Genomic DNA, 15,764 nt, shown 5'->3' on the forward strand with positions numbered 1-15,764 from the left:
ACAAATAAACCATTCAGTTGATGTGAGTGTTCGCCCGGGGAGAAGGGGGGAGTTAGGGCATCCTATCGCATATCGAAAGATCGTGAATCTTTACTCTAAATTTAAGATTCATAGGAACCCTGTTCAGTTACCAATTGGCTGAATAATGGTTCTTTGTGAATCCCCCTTAGATTGCTTTCGGACCGTTCTTTGATTAACTCCTGCATCTGTTTAAATTAGGTGGGTGTGTGTGTGGGTTATTTATCGGTTTCGATAAAAAAAGATATACCCATAATATTCATTATTGCACTTGCCCACCGTACAAGATTAATGCTACATGATAGAGAAACAAAAACTTCCAAATTTTGTAAAACAAAGAATAAACTATCAACATTAGATATTCATCTTTCAGCTACTATACATGCTAATCAGTTGCTAAGCTATTTAAGCTAGTAACCCCAGCTGCTGCAAATTGTGGCGCATCTTCCTGCACGCATTTAACATCTAGTTAGAGCCACACAGTAAAAACAAGGATAAAAGAGGTGGCAATTATGCGAGAAGGGGAAAAAAAAGCAACTTTAAGTGGCCAAATTAGAAAAGAAAGTACCCTCTTGGAGCAGAATGTCAAGGAACTCGTACATAGGGCTTACTTCAGAATATGGTAAGAAGAAAAACAGGGGAGATCTATCATGCTACAACTGCGTGAACTTGGAACTCTCTGATGTTAACCAAAGTAATGATGTGCATTTCAAAAAACACTTGCTTTATTCTTTTAAGTGGTTTCACAGGATAATGACTAGTAGATAAAATTATGAAAATTAGACTGTTCTACACATAACGCCTAACAGAATTGAATTCAACCATATTTGCACTGGGAAAACAAAAAGCCTACCTATCTTGACATAATACTAACCACTGAAAGACTCATGTTAGCATATGCCACCTTAGGAAGAGCTAAAAAGGAATCTCAGTTACCAACCGTGGGTGGCTAACTGAAGCAAATGGACCCATGGAGGAAGGCTGGCACTAGTGAATTGAATTTTGATCATATGCCACATGTATTTACAAATAGGAGCTGCAGTGGAAAATAGAAAAACAGTTTCAGAGTGAAATCTAATGTTATGTTCATGAACTTTGAGGTGTTTTTTCAACCTTGTATACCATTTCAAAAGAGCAGTTGGCCAATCAGCCCATCAGTCTGAGGCAGATACAAACTATAGAATTCACCCTCGTGCAATGCATATTACATGCTTCAAATTTATCAAGTAGGCTACAGAATAACAAGGATGAACACCCTGCAAGATTGGCACAGTGTAAACTTAAAAAGAACAACAAAAGAAGGCTTAGAAAAAGTCTTTTTTTTTTTAAGGCATGCATAAAGAATAATCATACCTGATATTGTGATTATCATGTCTTCCTCCATGGAGCTTCAACCAGATACATTCACCAGGACCAGTTCAGTCCCTTCAGTGAAGATGTTCTATCACCAAGCTCAAAAATTTCTCTAATCTCCTAATCCATACTCTCCTAAAGATGAGAAATTAGTATAAAATATTGATAGGTGCAGGTTCTCAACTCCATGAATACAACTTGGAGACGTAACCATAACAAAATTTAACTCATATCGAGCTGCTCTGAGATGTGTCTAAAACTCCTTGGCAGGAAATATTTCTTTATCCTTCTGATAACCATTATTCAGTACTTTTATGCAACCAGTTATCCTCGCCTCGGGCATTTAACATGTGTTTTCACTTCCTCCGGAGTTCCAGAACCCCCGGTCAAAGGGGCCACTGCCGCATGAAAAGGTCCATGAAATGTTGCAATTCCAACTATCATTGTACGGATGCACAAGGGTCACCAAACTGATAATAGCAAATTGTCTCCAACCAAAAGATCCACTTCTGTTTCGTTCTTCCTTGATTTGGGAATGGGGGAGACGAAAAAAGGAAAAGGCAAAACTGCCTTCCAGTGATTACCTTTATTTTAACTCTAAACGCAATTCAGCGGTTGATTGCCTCCATTGCAACCCGAACAAGGCGTAGTAATCCATCGACATCTTGGAAGTTGAAATCCAGGGCAGTTTTAACAGAAGATATACCCTCTTTGTGTCGGGGCCCATCCAATTTAGGATTAGCAGCAGCAAAAGCATTTCTAGATTTCCTAGAGGCTTCCATGGCATTATTAACATCCTGTGCCTAAAATTGAGAATATTCTTAAGACCTCAGCAAAGGAAAGGAATACCATAGACCTACTTAACAGAACTTCCAGTTTTGGATTGGAATAATGGTGATAAAAAATGGCTGGGAAATGATAGGTAACCATAACTATGCAGATTAGTTGAGCAGGAAAACATGATTTAGTTCTTAATGGATAGGCCATAAATACTTAAGTTCAAATTGTTTTACAGTAAAGCCTTGTCATCATACTTAACATGATTTAGTTCTCGACGGATAGGCCTAAAACACTTGAGTTCAAATTGTTTTACAGTAAAGCCTTGTCATCATATTTAACAACTTTAGATATCCAAATAGGGTGCTTCAGCAACTAATTGACCCAATTTTCCCCAATGACCACTGAGCAGCAAACCAGAACTGAATGAGTTTCCCATAAATACTTTTGCCAAACATGAAAATGAAAAGGAGTTCACCCTACACTGAATGCTACACAAGGCAAACTATTTGGGATGCTCCTGGGAAAGACAAGTGTTTCTGGCACCCACATCTGCCAGAGTAGGATATGTTTTTTAAGTGAGGTAAGGTGTCATTTTCTTATGTTCCAAATTACCAATAATTTTTTCCCACCAAAATCTGTTAGCCTTCATATTCTGAAGCAATTGTTTCAGTTTAATGTGTTGACATCAGTCTTTCATGTTTCAAGTTACTAATAATTCTTTTCAGTACAATCAACAGAAACCCAATCTAAGGGCTTTAAAGCATCATTCTTCAGAATTTAACAAGAACCAATCTAAAATCAAGGTAACTTACTGAATGTACTCACATAGTTAATTAGCCGCATGAAGCTAGAACGGTTCCGTGCTGTGAAAACATGATTTCCGGCAACTTGGGGAGAACCAACACCTTTGGCTTGCACAGCCTTGTCGACATTCACTGGGTTGTTCAAATTGTCAATATCAGAGGCAGAAGAGGAAGGAGACTCACCTAATAATGGACAGAAAATGTGTCATAAGAGGTCAAGTCAAGACAGGAAGACGGAGATCCCATGAATGTCTAAAATTATAGCATGAGAATACATGGAGTTGATTTTCCAGCCTTATAACTTACATCTCCATGGATTTCCCAAGCTCTTCCAATATCTTGTTGTACATGACGAGAATCATATGGTAACATTTTTATAGCTTACAATTATGGAACTCTAAAATGAAGGCCCTCAAGGAAAAACCCTAGAGCAGACAGAGCAGCATCCAAATTCACAAAGTTATCATGGTACCTGTAGGAAGAATTTGTAGAGCTGCCTGCAACTCATTCCGATCTCTGCTTGCACTGTTATGTGAAGTATAAATTACTCGCATATATGCAACCTCCATGCATTTATAGGCCAAAGCAGCAGCAGCCATGTCTTTAGATTTCTCATATTCATGGGCGCAAAACCTACTTACACATAAGTGCTTCAGTGATCTAATTTAATCTATTGCCAGAAACCAAGAAATGCACAGATGCAGCAACAGATGAAAGCCATAGTAATGAGAGAGGACGAGCAGACTAATCTGACATTTTGCCCGTCATCAAAAAATCATCACAAACTTCATTCCCAGTTTCATGGCAAAATCGTTATGCAGAAAGAGTATCTGTAAGCAGGATCACTCCTTGCCCAAAGTTTTTACTTCTGCTTCCAACTAACGAGTAATTTATAATAGTAGACTAACATGCTCTAAACATAAAACTGTTCGGCGCTTGTCGTGCCAAATTTTTTTTTTTCCTACAAATCTATTATGAAGATGATGCCCTTAGCCTCTCAAGACAAAATAAAGTTGACCAACAATCCTCAAATAAAGACATTTTCAACTAAAGAACCTCATAAAATATAATAGTGGAAGAACTTTATGCCTGAACTAATAGCTAGTAAATGCATCTTAAACTTTTTGCCTTTCATATTTAAAGAAAGAAAGGAGAATACTTCAAAATGTCAAATATTTGTTGTTCTGGTCACCACAAATGACCTCAACATTCAGCCAAGGCTTGTAAACATGATAGTGGTATAATCTAAGAACATTATTTTAATGCTTCCTATAGTAAATGGGCTCATATGGCTGTGCACCTTTTCCCAGCTGAATAATTGATCAAGTTACTCAAGCCAATTGGGGGGGAAAAAAAAAGGCTACCAAAGGAAACACTTTGGCTGGCATAAGCATAGGAAAGCTAAATAATGCTCCCACTCAAGGTAAGTCTGGCTTGTTTTGTGGAAATACGAAGAGAAGCCTTAAGGTTTTGAGTCCCCACTTTAACCTTAAAATTCAGTAACATGTCTCCATTAGATATTCTTCACACTTGGACAAAATTTTTAGGCTAACACCCCCCTCCCCCCCAAAAAAAAAATTCTAAAACTGCAAGCAAATGAAAATATGAGCAAAACGACTCCCAATAGGAAGAAGACAAAATGATGATTTTGAATTCAACATACTCGCAAAGCTTTGCTGTGCTGCTATACATCTGCATGGACTGAATCATCTCGTTGTGCTTTGTGTTCTCACTGTTGCTGGATTCTAACAAAGAGGCTCCATGGAGAAATTTAAGAGCAGCTTGGAAATAAAGTCCTGTACTTTCAGTTGAACCAGAGTTCTGCAACAGAGAGACATGGTGTTACATTAGGACATGACTAGTGAGGAGCAAGTAGCACGAGTAACAGAAACAGTAGACCTTAAGACGATCAGCCAAGTGTTTCAGGTCCTTTGCCTCTTTAACAGCATTGGTAACAGCTTGACTTGAGGAATCCCTTCTAACAGGACTTGAGGTATCAAGGTCCCGGGTGTTGTATGTAGGAGGAGTGGGATGTCTTAGATTGACAGGGTGGCTTCCATTCTGCTTTTCAGCATTTTTACTCTGTTTTAATGCCCTATGTATAACATCTAGTTCTTTATTTTCACCAACTTCTTTCTGAGATTCAGCAATTGGCTTGGGACGCGCCAGTGTGTCAACTTGACCTCTCATAGAAGGTGGTAATGAGTGTGACTTCCCCCTACCGGAAACCTCAACCCCTGCTTTATCAGAAATCAACTTCCTTGATGATCTATCATTGTCATTGTCCTGAGCCACAGTCTGCTTCAAATCTTGGCTCCCAACAACATCTGGTCTAACAATTGAACCATTGCGACTACCAACCTTTTGTGGATTGTCAATTCTACTAGTGTCTCTCACTGTCTTTCCATCAGAATCTTTCTTAGAAACAACATGACTTTCAGTTCTATCAGAACTAATGCTAGATTTTTCTTGAGATCTGTTTCTTCCAGCCTTCAATTTTTCCTCATATGAAGACTCATTACCATTTTCAAATTCAGATATTGAACTCCAAATCTTTTCTTTAGACCTTGATGAGGATCCTTTCCCAGACTTCTTGGAATGAGGAACATTACTAGCATACTGATCATAATTCCGTTTTCCTTCATCTTGGATTACTTCTGAAGTCTTTGTCCGGGAAGCATAACTTCTTTGACCTTGTGCATTAACTTTGCTCTCAGAAGCATAATGTGCAACAAAACCAGTCGAAGATACAACCTCTGCCTTGTCCACAAGGCTTGCTACATCATCTAAATCCCTGCCCTGAAGATCATTCACAGTGGACTCTAGGGACCTATGATGGATGACACTGGGAGTATCATCCTTCACTTTCAATGACTGTTCACTCAATCCAACATCTTCTCCATCTAAAGATCTTCTTGGACTAGCTTCGGCAAAGAAGCCAGCATCCTGAAGATCCTCCTTTCCTGCAACAGTCCTTACTTGTGGCAGTTTATCAGAATTAGAAATCCTCAAAGGAGATGAAGACACTGATTCTACAGGTGAGCCTTTCATTTCCTGGTGATTGGTTCTACTTTTATGTGATCCAGAAACCTTTGAAGAGCTTGAAGTAGCTGCCACAGAAGGCTGTCCAGAACCTAAATCTCTTCTGAAAGAATCTGCAGCATCAATGCTCCTTTGTGAAGGAGCTCTATCCAGATCTTGCTCCATTTTTTGGTCCGTCAACCCTCTGGCCTTTCTTTCTGATGTAACATCTTTGTTCCCACGGGAGTCCTTCCCCTCAGACTTTGATACCCGCGCTTTCTTTTCTTTCCTGCGATCATTTTCTCCTGTGTCATCTGAAAAACCCTTGCTTCCTTGGGAATGATGTTGTGAACTAGGTAGAGGCAAACAGTCGACTTCTGCATTTAGATGTCCGTTCCCTTTCTTCTTCTTCATGAAATTATCATGACCAGACTTGTCCATTTTCAGTGATTGGACTTCTGATTTTTCAGAAGACCACTTCCTCTTTGGATCACCTTTAGAATCCCTAGAATAGTTGCTGTATTTGTAGGGATCATTCAATGATGCACTACTTGAGCTTTGACCTGCTTTTGAAGAGGTTACACCATGATCAGAAGTGCAATTTTCATCTCTATTACGTACATCTTCCGTCTTGATCTTCTTAGAAGCTCTCAGGCCATCAATATCACTCTCTCTTGGGTTCTTCAGCTTTGATTTAGTTCCATCACCTGTGAACATATTACATTCTGGCTGTTATTTCTAAAACAAAATGATAAATTTAAAACAAAAAGAGTTTTGTCCACTTGATTATACCTTCGCCAGAGTTACTATCAAGTAGAATTTTCTTCTCCTTTTCTTTAACATATCTCCCAACAACTGACCGACCCGCCTGGCCCATGCACTGAGATCCAAATTCATCAAATAAAGGGGAGATGTCCACTTCATTCAAGTTTCTACTATTAGAACAAGCCAGAAGGTTCTTCTTCAGATTTGAAGATTGTATAGGGCCATCCTGGCTATTTGCACTTGTTACCTCTTTTGATCCACACTTCTTCCCACCAGCGGCCATGGCTTGTAATCCAGAAAAATGACAATCTTCATTTGATCTCCGCATATCAACAGGAGATACTCCCAACACAGTCCTACCAGGATGAGCATGCTGATTAAGTTGACTACTAGAAGCAGCAGCAAAAGGAGCTACCGAAGCCTGGACTTGGTAAAGGGCCCTTAAAGCATTTGTCGTTTCCTCCTCACTGATACTACAATGGTTCATATGAGGCCTACAAACAAGTAGCAAAATCTAAAAGTTTAAATTGTTTAGTTAATCACCGGCACAACTATGTGCCTCACGAAAACACACAGGGAGGGGGGAGAGAGAAATTTAGTTTATTTGTGCTTTCAGGCACCTCCTGTCAATTGGCTTCAAGGGGTAATCACAATTGGGAATTTGATCCCCTTAGAGGCTTACAGTTGAATTCGAAAATGTGTTACAAGATGACACGATCAGGGAAATATATTTTTCACCAACAAAAAGTTAAAACGCAAAAGTCTAAACTTAACTGTTCTTCTGGATAAAAACTAACCCAGAGATATTGTCAAGAATTATAAATGAGAAAAGCCAGGGAGTGGCAGAACTTACAGCCAGTCAAGCATGCTACACAGCCACTTCTCAGGAAGACTCTCGGGATTTGTACCAAGTGGAAGAAGCCTCCAAGTTTGACACTTATCACAACAGACCCAATCTTCTTTAACTAGAGGAGCCACCATTGTGGTAGCTGCATCATGATTCAGCCCTTTTCCAGCGGGAAGGGGCCTATATGAAGATGACTTTGGATGATTTCCTGTTACAGATGTGCCCTCAACTTTTTTACAATTAGGTCTCTCGTTAACAATATTGGATTCAGACATGCTTCTCTTTTCAACCAACACAGAGTCTTTGACCATCTGTACTGAGGGCACTTCCTCAGAAGCAATTTCTTCATCTTCCTGTCCAAGTTCTAGGTCCCCAAAGAAGTCCTTGTACTTATCTGTTGCTTTTCCATATCCCTTTCTTAAACCCTCTGAATCATTTTTTGATAAATGGATGTCTGAGTTAGAAGTCTTCTTACTTTTAGGCACCATAGAAGAATTAGAAGTCAAGCCATCCTCCACAGGGTCTGTGCCTTGAGTGCATTGGCTTTGGTTTCCTTTTGATTTCTTTTTGCCTCCAGATGAGGACTGGAGCTCCCCAGTATTTGACTTTAAATCATACTCATTATGAGATGCAACTTTCTGATCAACATTGTGATTTGAAGAATCATCAACTTTCGGATATTTTCTTTCACCCGAGACATTTGACTCAATCTTGATCGAAAACTCCGCCTTATCTTCCTTGTGATTAACTTCTTTCTTTTGGTGAACTGATTTTTCATCAGTATAAGTTGGTTTGCTACTTTCTCTTACCTTCTCAGATAAGCTTAGCTTTCTATTAGACTTCTCGACCCTACAGTTCTGTGCCACAGGCTCCAAAAGTTCCTCTTCTCCCACATTAGATTGGTTATCATATTTAACCGAACTCTTCGGTACAGTGGTAGAAACAGTGACTGACTTTACAACTTCTTTTGCATCTGCGACACAAGCATTGGACAAAAGTGGGAGTTTCAGAGCATTCGAAACAAGATCTTCGTATGATGAATGGTCAACATCTGTTTCCTTCTTTAATGTAATACCTACACCATCAAGAGTATCCTTACAATTATTAGTTGATAGATCTACCGAAACACCAGATTTCTCAACCAACTTTGGCTTCTTTTCTCCATGAACTTTCCCATTGGTCATCGCAAGATCAGACCCGCTCCTCGCCAACCTAGAACCCCCCAGGTTTGCCTTTTGTATAATTTTCGGTTTACTGTCTCCACAAAGCCAACCTTTTTCAGTCAATCGATTGACGTCATTAGAAATTGGGGACAGGAGTAGCCCTCCAAATAATCCGACTGATGTCATAATCTGTAACAGTAAATATACAAAGAAAGGGACAGAATATGGATTATCACGTGAATGGAAAAATGGAAAGTCAGAATAGGGTGATGATGCAGTATAAATTTAACCTGAAGAATACTGGTAGGTGATTCATATGGGATGTCCCGAAGATCATGACACAACAACCCTTCACTATCCATTGGGCTGTCCTCCAAAGATGATGAAGGAGAGACATCAAGACCAAGCCCACTGTAAATCTCAGCATTTTTGCGAGTCGACAAATTATCTATACCAACTTTGATACGAAACTTCAGAGCTTTCCCATCAGAAAAATTTGTGGACTTCTCAAGTTCAACTTTTGAAGCCAAGTCATCAACAATATTAGATAGCATGCTCACATCCTGAATTGCTTCATCAGTTCCAGATGGGGCTCTAGGCTCAGGCCTACTTGAAGATGTTGTTCCAGGCCTTGCTGAAAAAGAAGCAGTTGGTGCAGAAAATGAATTTTGTCGAGCATCCTACAAATAATACAATTAAACTCCTCAATTTAATGATCACTTTTAGCTACAGAATAGCTCTAGCATAGTGCTATCAAAAAAACTACCTCAAGTTGCATATTGTTTGGGAATATTTGCTTGTTATGGTTATAGACTTCTGGAGGAGTCTTTGCATGAGACCACGAAGGAGAACGCTGATAGGTAGGCAAAAATGAACCATACCCGCCAAATTTTGCACCTGTTAAAAAAATTAAATCTCTGATCAACCTCATAATGTTAATCCTTATAGTTCTATAGTTCTTTGTGCAACTTACCCAAATTCTCCGCTGACACACCCCCTTCAAAATCCTTTTGAAAATGTCCCAAAACATCTTGGACTTTTTCATCCTGAATGGTGACAGGTAAAATAGCTTACAAGCATTGAAAAACAAGAGCAGAAGAAATAATAATCCATTTCAATACTATTACACACAAAATGATTCTGCCTACTGCAGTACCTTAATTTTTCTAAGAATTTTTGGTTGTGCATTTAATTGTTTACCCACTGAAATCCAATCCCATATTGCCAAACAATCATCCCAAGTGAGGTACATATAAAACGAATCAACAATTGCAGCTATAACAAAAAAACTAATTGAAATGCCGATGGTGAGTTTCTCTTTTGCTCCAATACATGATGATCGATCCAGAAAATTCACAGAACAACATCAACTGCCCGCCTTGATAAGAATTCAAACTGATCATTCCATTTTAATAGGCCTAAAACCAAGTGAACAGCAAAATGGCCATAATACCTATTTTCAGCACTTTGCCGGAAATTACTCCCCTCAGACAACTCAAAGGAAATCAAGCACCGAATCCAAAAAAAATTCGGTGCAATCAAGCACCGAATCCAAAACCAAAGGAAAAGCATTACTCCCCTCAGACAACTCAAAATTAGCAAAAGGCTAAAAAAAAGTTAGCTTCAAAAGTCAAAGGCACAATCTGCAAAGCTGACAAGTCCAGTAAAATCGCACAAAGCGTAATATTGGACAATACCGAGTACTGCTATCAGTACAAGCTAAAACTTCAAAGATCAATACAACTTGTCTTCAAGTAAATCATTGAGATGGACAAAGCAAAAATGAACTTACGAGGTAAGACAGCGCAATATCAGGGTCAATTGACGAATCAAGCGAGGCCTCTCCTTCTTCAAGCTCGGTCTCTTCCATATTTCCTCTTCCAAACCCTAATCCTATCTCCTTCCTCCCATTCTCACCGCGAACAGAAATCATCAACAATAATTTTGAAGAAAAAATGAATTATATCACAGCTCAAAAATAACTACTACTGACGTTTCCATCTCTACTCTCGCTGCACCAACAACGAAATCTCCAAAACTTATCAATTTAATAAAATCAAAAATAACTGATCGAGGATTCGATCGAAACCTCGATATAACCAACCAAACTAACTTTATTTTCAATACAGTACAATTACTATTATATAACAAATTTTAAAAAATTCGGATAATATTCCTGGAGCTAAGTTTCGAGATCCTGGGTGAAAAATGTTTAGCTTGTTATTTCGCAGCTCGGATCGTTCTCTTGAGCAATCTTCGAAGCTCAAATCGATGAGCTAAGAAATAAACATTAAAATAATAATAACAATAATAATAGTAAGAGATAGAAAGGGAGCCGGAACAGAGGAGAGAGAAGGAGTGGTTTGTTTTGGTGTGGAGCAGCCGCGTTTGTTTTTCCTCATTTGATTTTCTATTTTTAGAAAATTAGAAAATATACGGGAAAGTTCAATAATACTAATTGGATACTAACCGATCTAAGCCAACAAAGAGGCCCAAAGACTAAGGGTGGGCAAAATTATCCGCTAACCCGAAAATCCGTCGTATCCGATTCGATTCGATCCAAAAATTAGGATATTTGATTTTTATTATTTGATCGGGTCAAAAGAGGGTCGGGTATTCGCTAAGATGCGGGGCGGGTTAGGGTCACATAATTAAAAAATTGCGGGTACCCGATCCGCCCCGCATATATATATTTTTTATTTTTATTTTTATTTTTATACACACACTATAAAATAATAAGTTAGAACTAAATAAGTAATTTTATTGAACAAATTGCATTACAAAATATGAGAGACTATAGTTTATTTACAAGATTCATTTGTAAAGGCCATGATCTTATATTTTATAGAAAAAAATTTAATTAATGTGGAACATATATATTAAAAATTGTGCTATTTATTTCAAACTTTTATTGATTTTGAATTCTTTTAATTTTTTTCCCTTTATCTTATATTCTCTTCATATGCTTGTTTCTTGGTGGGAAGCCTTTTTTTTAGAAAAAAAAATTATTAAATCTAGATGAATGTGTAAAATATAAAATTAAATTGGTATAAATCATTTTTTTTAAAAAATTAAATGATAAACGGGGCGGGACGGGTACCCGCTGATCCAACCCTATCTCAGCGGATATCCGTTATAGGGTACCAGCTGATATTCGGGGCGGGTAAGGGTCAGAAAATGGCTGACCCGCAAGGTGCGGGTCAAATCAACCAAATGGTGAATGAGACGGGTATCCGACCCGCGTCCACCCCTACCAAAGACTAGGGGGAGGGAGGGGGTGAGAATACGAAATCGATCTTTTTATTACTCATCTATAATAACTTTTACCTATTTTGTATTTTCGGAAGCTCTTTTCTCTCTGACGATCCAACTTTTTAACAGCAGTAGCTTTCTCCCAGAGGAAAACAAACCATCACAAACTAAGAGACGCACGGATGAGCGTAATGTACACGCGACGTCTCCTTACCATTCCCATGGATTAGCAGGTCATTTGAAAGGTGAGTTTTTTGGGTATTTGCAGTAAATTTTTTTGTTGCAGGTTAATATAGAAGTTGTAAAAAAACTGTATTTGATGATTGGAGAAAAAGTTTCTTTTTTTTCCCTCTCTTTGTTCTTTCTTTTTTGTTTTTTTTCCTTTCTTCTTCGTCCCACGACCATTCTTCCTCCTCCCTATCCACCAACGCCTGCCACCGGCTACCACCATTACCACTTCCTCTTTCCATTTTTTTCTCTATCCCTTCCTCTCTCCTTGCTCTTTTCCTTTCCCTGCCTCTTCTTTCTAGTCGCACGACTAGTGCAACCAATCACACTTCTAGTTGCATGACTAGCTTTGCAACCACATTTGCTCGCGTGGGCAGAAGGGAGGGGAAGGGACCAATTGTGCTTCTGGTAGCACGACTAGCTAAGCCACCATATCTAGTCGCGTGATCAGAAGGAAGAACGAGAGGGAGTAGATGGAGAGAAGAGAAAGTGAAGGAGAATGGAGGGATGGAGGAACAAAGGAAAAAGGAAATGAGGAGAAGGAGAGAAAAAGAAATCTATATCTATATCTATATTTTTTTTTGGTAAATAAAGGTGCATTAAAATAAAGTCAAGACATCTATATCTATATCTATATGTATTGCAGAAGGGATTTTTAGCAGAGACCCTCTAAATAACTTCCAAACTTCTCATTTTTTTTTTAGATTTTTGTATTTATTTTAATAAATAAAAAGTAGTGGGTTATAACCAACCCTATTATCAATCAAATTTAAAATTTAAAACATTCATACTATCTACTTCATAAATCGTTTATAGTTTGTTATATATATTTTAAATCCTTTTTACTCATTAACTAAAGACAAATGCTCATTTGTATACTATTTTAATACAATATTATTTTTTTATAATTAAGAAATATTTGTCACCACACTAACCTTATAATCACCCCTACAAATGAGTTTTACAAATTACAATCACGTTTTAAAAAAATCACAAATGTGCGACTAAATGTAAAATTGAAGGGGTAAAGTGCAGTTAAATGTAAAGTTAAGAGATTTACTATATTTAACCATAAAAAAATCCCAAGAACGTAACAAGTAGTAGGTTATAGATTTTTGTATTTATTTTAATACATAAAAAATAATGGGTTATAACCAACCCTATCACCAGTTAAATTTAAAATTTAAAACTTTTCCATAATCTACTTCATAAACCGTTTATAGTTTGTTATATATATTTTAAATCCTTTTTACTCCTTAATTAAAGACAAATGCTCATTCACATGCTATTTAATACAATTTTAATTCACAAGCATACAACATGATCATAAACAACAGAACCAATTAGGACTAGATTTTGACCCCAAAAAAAATTAGGCGTAGATAGCACTGACACATTGCCGAAACTTGCGATGCTAATTAGGACTATTTAGTTTTTTTTTTTTTTTGCAAGGAGTTAGGACACTATAAAGTTTATTTAGACAAACTTTGCCTTAGTGGTGATTTAAATATCAAGTTATTGAATATACTACAAATTCTATAATATTAGTTTGCTACAAAAAAATAATATTTACTAGCATGTGATATTTGCGTACAAAATTTCAGAGGTAAATCAAATGCTTTTACTTATACTCTATATAATTTGAATAGTTTTTTTAACGAATATAACCATACTATGCAGAATCATCACTTTGTACAATTGGAGCTAGCAAATTGTATATCAATCACAATTTAGATTTTGCTCGATACCTGCGTAGTTGGTGAGTTCCATCAGTAACACTACATCAAATTTTTAATGTTGTTTCATACTCTTATCAACATGTATTTCAAAAAATTATAGGTTTGAAAATGATACATGTGCTCCAATGTGGTTGAGGCAAGCAATTTTACAACATCACATGCATTGTTGATAGCAAATTCAAAGAAAATATGGATATCCAAATATACAATCATGCGTACAGTAAACTTACTCTATTTAATTTAATTACTGCACAAATTTTTTAAATTTATAATCATAACCTATATTTTCTTTCATTCTTACTAGGTCAAATTTTTTCGAATACTTGCTTACATTCAAAGCATTAACATAAAAAATATGTTCTATGAGTTATGCAAAAATTGTGAATAACTATGTGAAGGTCGTTTTTCAAAAACAGTGTGTATGCATTATAATGACGTGGTCGACACTGTTGTTAGATAATTAATTTCACGTACCTTTAATTTCAACAAATTTTTCTGTATCGTATATAACATTTTATTTGTCAAACAGATACAATATTAACATACAAATCAAAGATTCCAATGGTAACATGCATTTTAATCTATAGGACAGACATGCACGATTCATATTTGATTGCAATGCTTCTTATCTCAAAAAATTACAAAGGAATGTAGAATTTCTTGATATATGTTTATTTTTTATAATGCTGTTTATAAACTATGTAAAAAAATATACTAATTTTGAATTTCACACGTACTTAATTCTCAGGACAATGGTGATAAGTTGTTCAACCAACGAATCAATTCATGCAAAGATCGTGCATTTTCATTTGTAGCACGCATTCCACAAAATTCAACAGAATTAATTAAATCACCAATTTTGACTTTCGTACTAAAAGTTGATTGGTTTGAAGAGTGTTCGCACCTTCATGCAAGATTATCAAATCGAATGCATAATATTTGTAAGTATTTTAATTTAACAATATTTAATTACATTCATTTTTATTCATATATCATTCATTTTCTAATATAAATTTCTATTATTTTTTCAGAATCTATCTTTCGAAAAAAGGTAATTTTTGAATAATATACATATTCTATCATATTTCAAACTAGTGTTAACCAGATATTATATTTTAATTCTGTTAATACAATTTTTTAACCTTTTTTAATTCACCCTTTTATTTTCATTTTTTCAATAATGTCAACACCGTGCGTAACACATGTATTCACGCTAGTGAGAGAGTATGAAGGATGGAGATAAAAAGGAGGGAGGGTGCCTAGGGAGGAAGAAGAGGAAGAAGAAAGGGAAAAGAAATAAAAAATATGTGTGTTTTTGGATAACGTTGGGCTATGTATATTAAAAAATTTTGGAGTGTTTTTTCCCTCTTATAAATATTTATAAAGAGACTTGTCTATTAAAAACAAGACAAAAAACTTGGCATCCAATCATACCAAAACTCATGTTTGGAATGCAATTTTCAAGAGTTTTTGAGAAAAAATTACTGTAACACATTTTTAGAGTGTGATGTAAGGTTAAAAAAAAGTGATTAAAAAGTATATACAAGCAATGTTCATGAAAAATGTAAAAAAATTTCCCAAAAAACTATAATCCAAGTTGGGTCTAATACATTTGAAACTACATTTGCTTCTATCTACATTTTTGGGACTAAAAGTACTTATGCTTCAAATATTTAGGACCAAAATTGATACTATTCTTTCCCATTTATAATGTGTAACCTGAATTATACGATTGGTAATGAGATTTATATTCTCTCAAGTTTTCTAAGTATAAATGAAAGTTTCGAATTTAGAA

The 15,764-nt window shown here is 36.5% G+C and overlaps 1 protein-coding gene across 7 annotated transcripts; it reads right to left on the bottom strand.

Annotated features, from left to right (window-relative positions):
• Positions 1-247: 247 nt before the first annotated feature.
• On the bottom strand, positions 248-11,115 carry LOC113734623 (cysteine-tryptophan domain-containing zinc finger protein 3-like). 7 transcript variants are annotated; one of them, XM_027261230.2, is made up of 15 exons: positions 10,543-11,115; positions 9,724-9,796; positions 9,517-9,647; positions 9,041-9,430; positions 7,594-8,939; positions 6,768-7,234; positions 4,854-6,682; positions 4,618-4,775; positions 3,427-3,587; positions 2,977-3,137; positions 1,956-2,174; positions 1,372-1,808; positions 1,141-1,274; positions 959-1,054; positions 248-466 (listed from the first exon to the last, which is right to left on the bottom strand). In XM_027261230.2, exons 1-11 carry the CDS (start codon positions 10,681-10,683, stop codon positions 1,980-1,982), a joined length of 5,052 nt encoding a protein of 1,683 aa, XP_027117031.2. In that variant the 5' UTR covers positions 10,684-11,115; the 3' UTR covers positions 248-466; positions 959-1,054; positions 1,141-1,274; positions 1,372-1,808; positions 1,956-1,979. The 7 variants fall into 7 exon arrangements, with proteins under 7 accessions (XP_027117031.2, XP_027117062.2, XP_027117056.2 ...); XM_027261261.2 differs by having other exon boundaries at positions 1,372-2,174; positions 2,977-3,086; positions 10,543-10,969; XM_027261255.2 differs by having other exon boundaries at positions 1,132-1,274; positions 1,372-2,174; positions 10,543-10,969.
• Positions 11,116-15,764: the final 4,649 nt, after the last annotated feature.

The sequence above is a fragment of the Coffea arabica genome, chromosome 1e (genome assembly GCF_036785885.1).
Source record: "Coffea arabica cultivar ET-39 chromosome 1e, Coffea Arabica ET-39 HiFi, whole genome shotgun sequence".
Classification (NCBI taxonomy): domain Eukaryota; kingdom Viridiplantae; phylum Streptophyta; class Magnoliopsida; order Gentianales; family Rubiaceae; genus Coffea; species Coffea arabica.

Bases quoted from the DNA above. Each gene is read 5' to 3' on its own strand.
- LOC113734623 (XM_072067372.1), bottom strand. From the start codon at position 10,683: ATGATTTCTGTTCGCGGTGAGAATGGGAGGAAGGAGATAGGATTAGGG. The intron at 9,648-9,723 runs GTAAGTTGCACA...TTTTTTTAACAG, and splicing joins TGTGTCAGCGGAGAATTTGG to GTGCAAAATTTGGCGGGTAT. The intron at 9,431-9,516 runs GTAGTTTTTTTG...TATTATTTGTAG, and splicing joins CAAACAATATGCAACTTGAG to GATGCTCGACAAAATTCATT.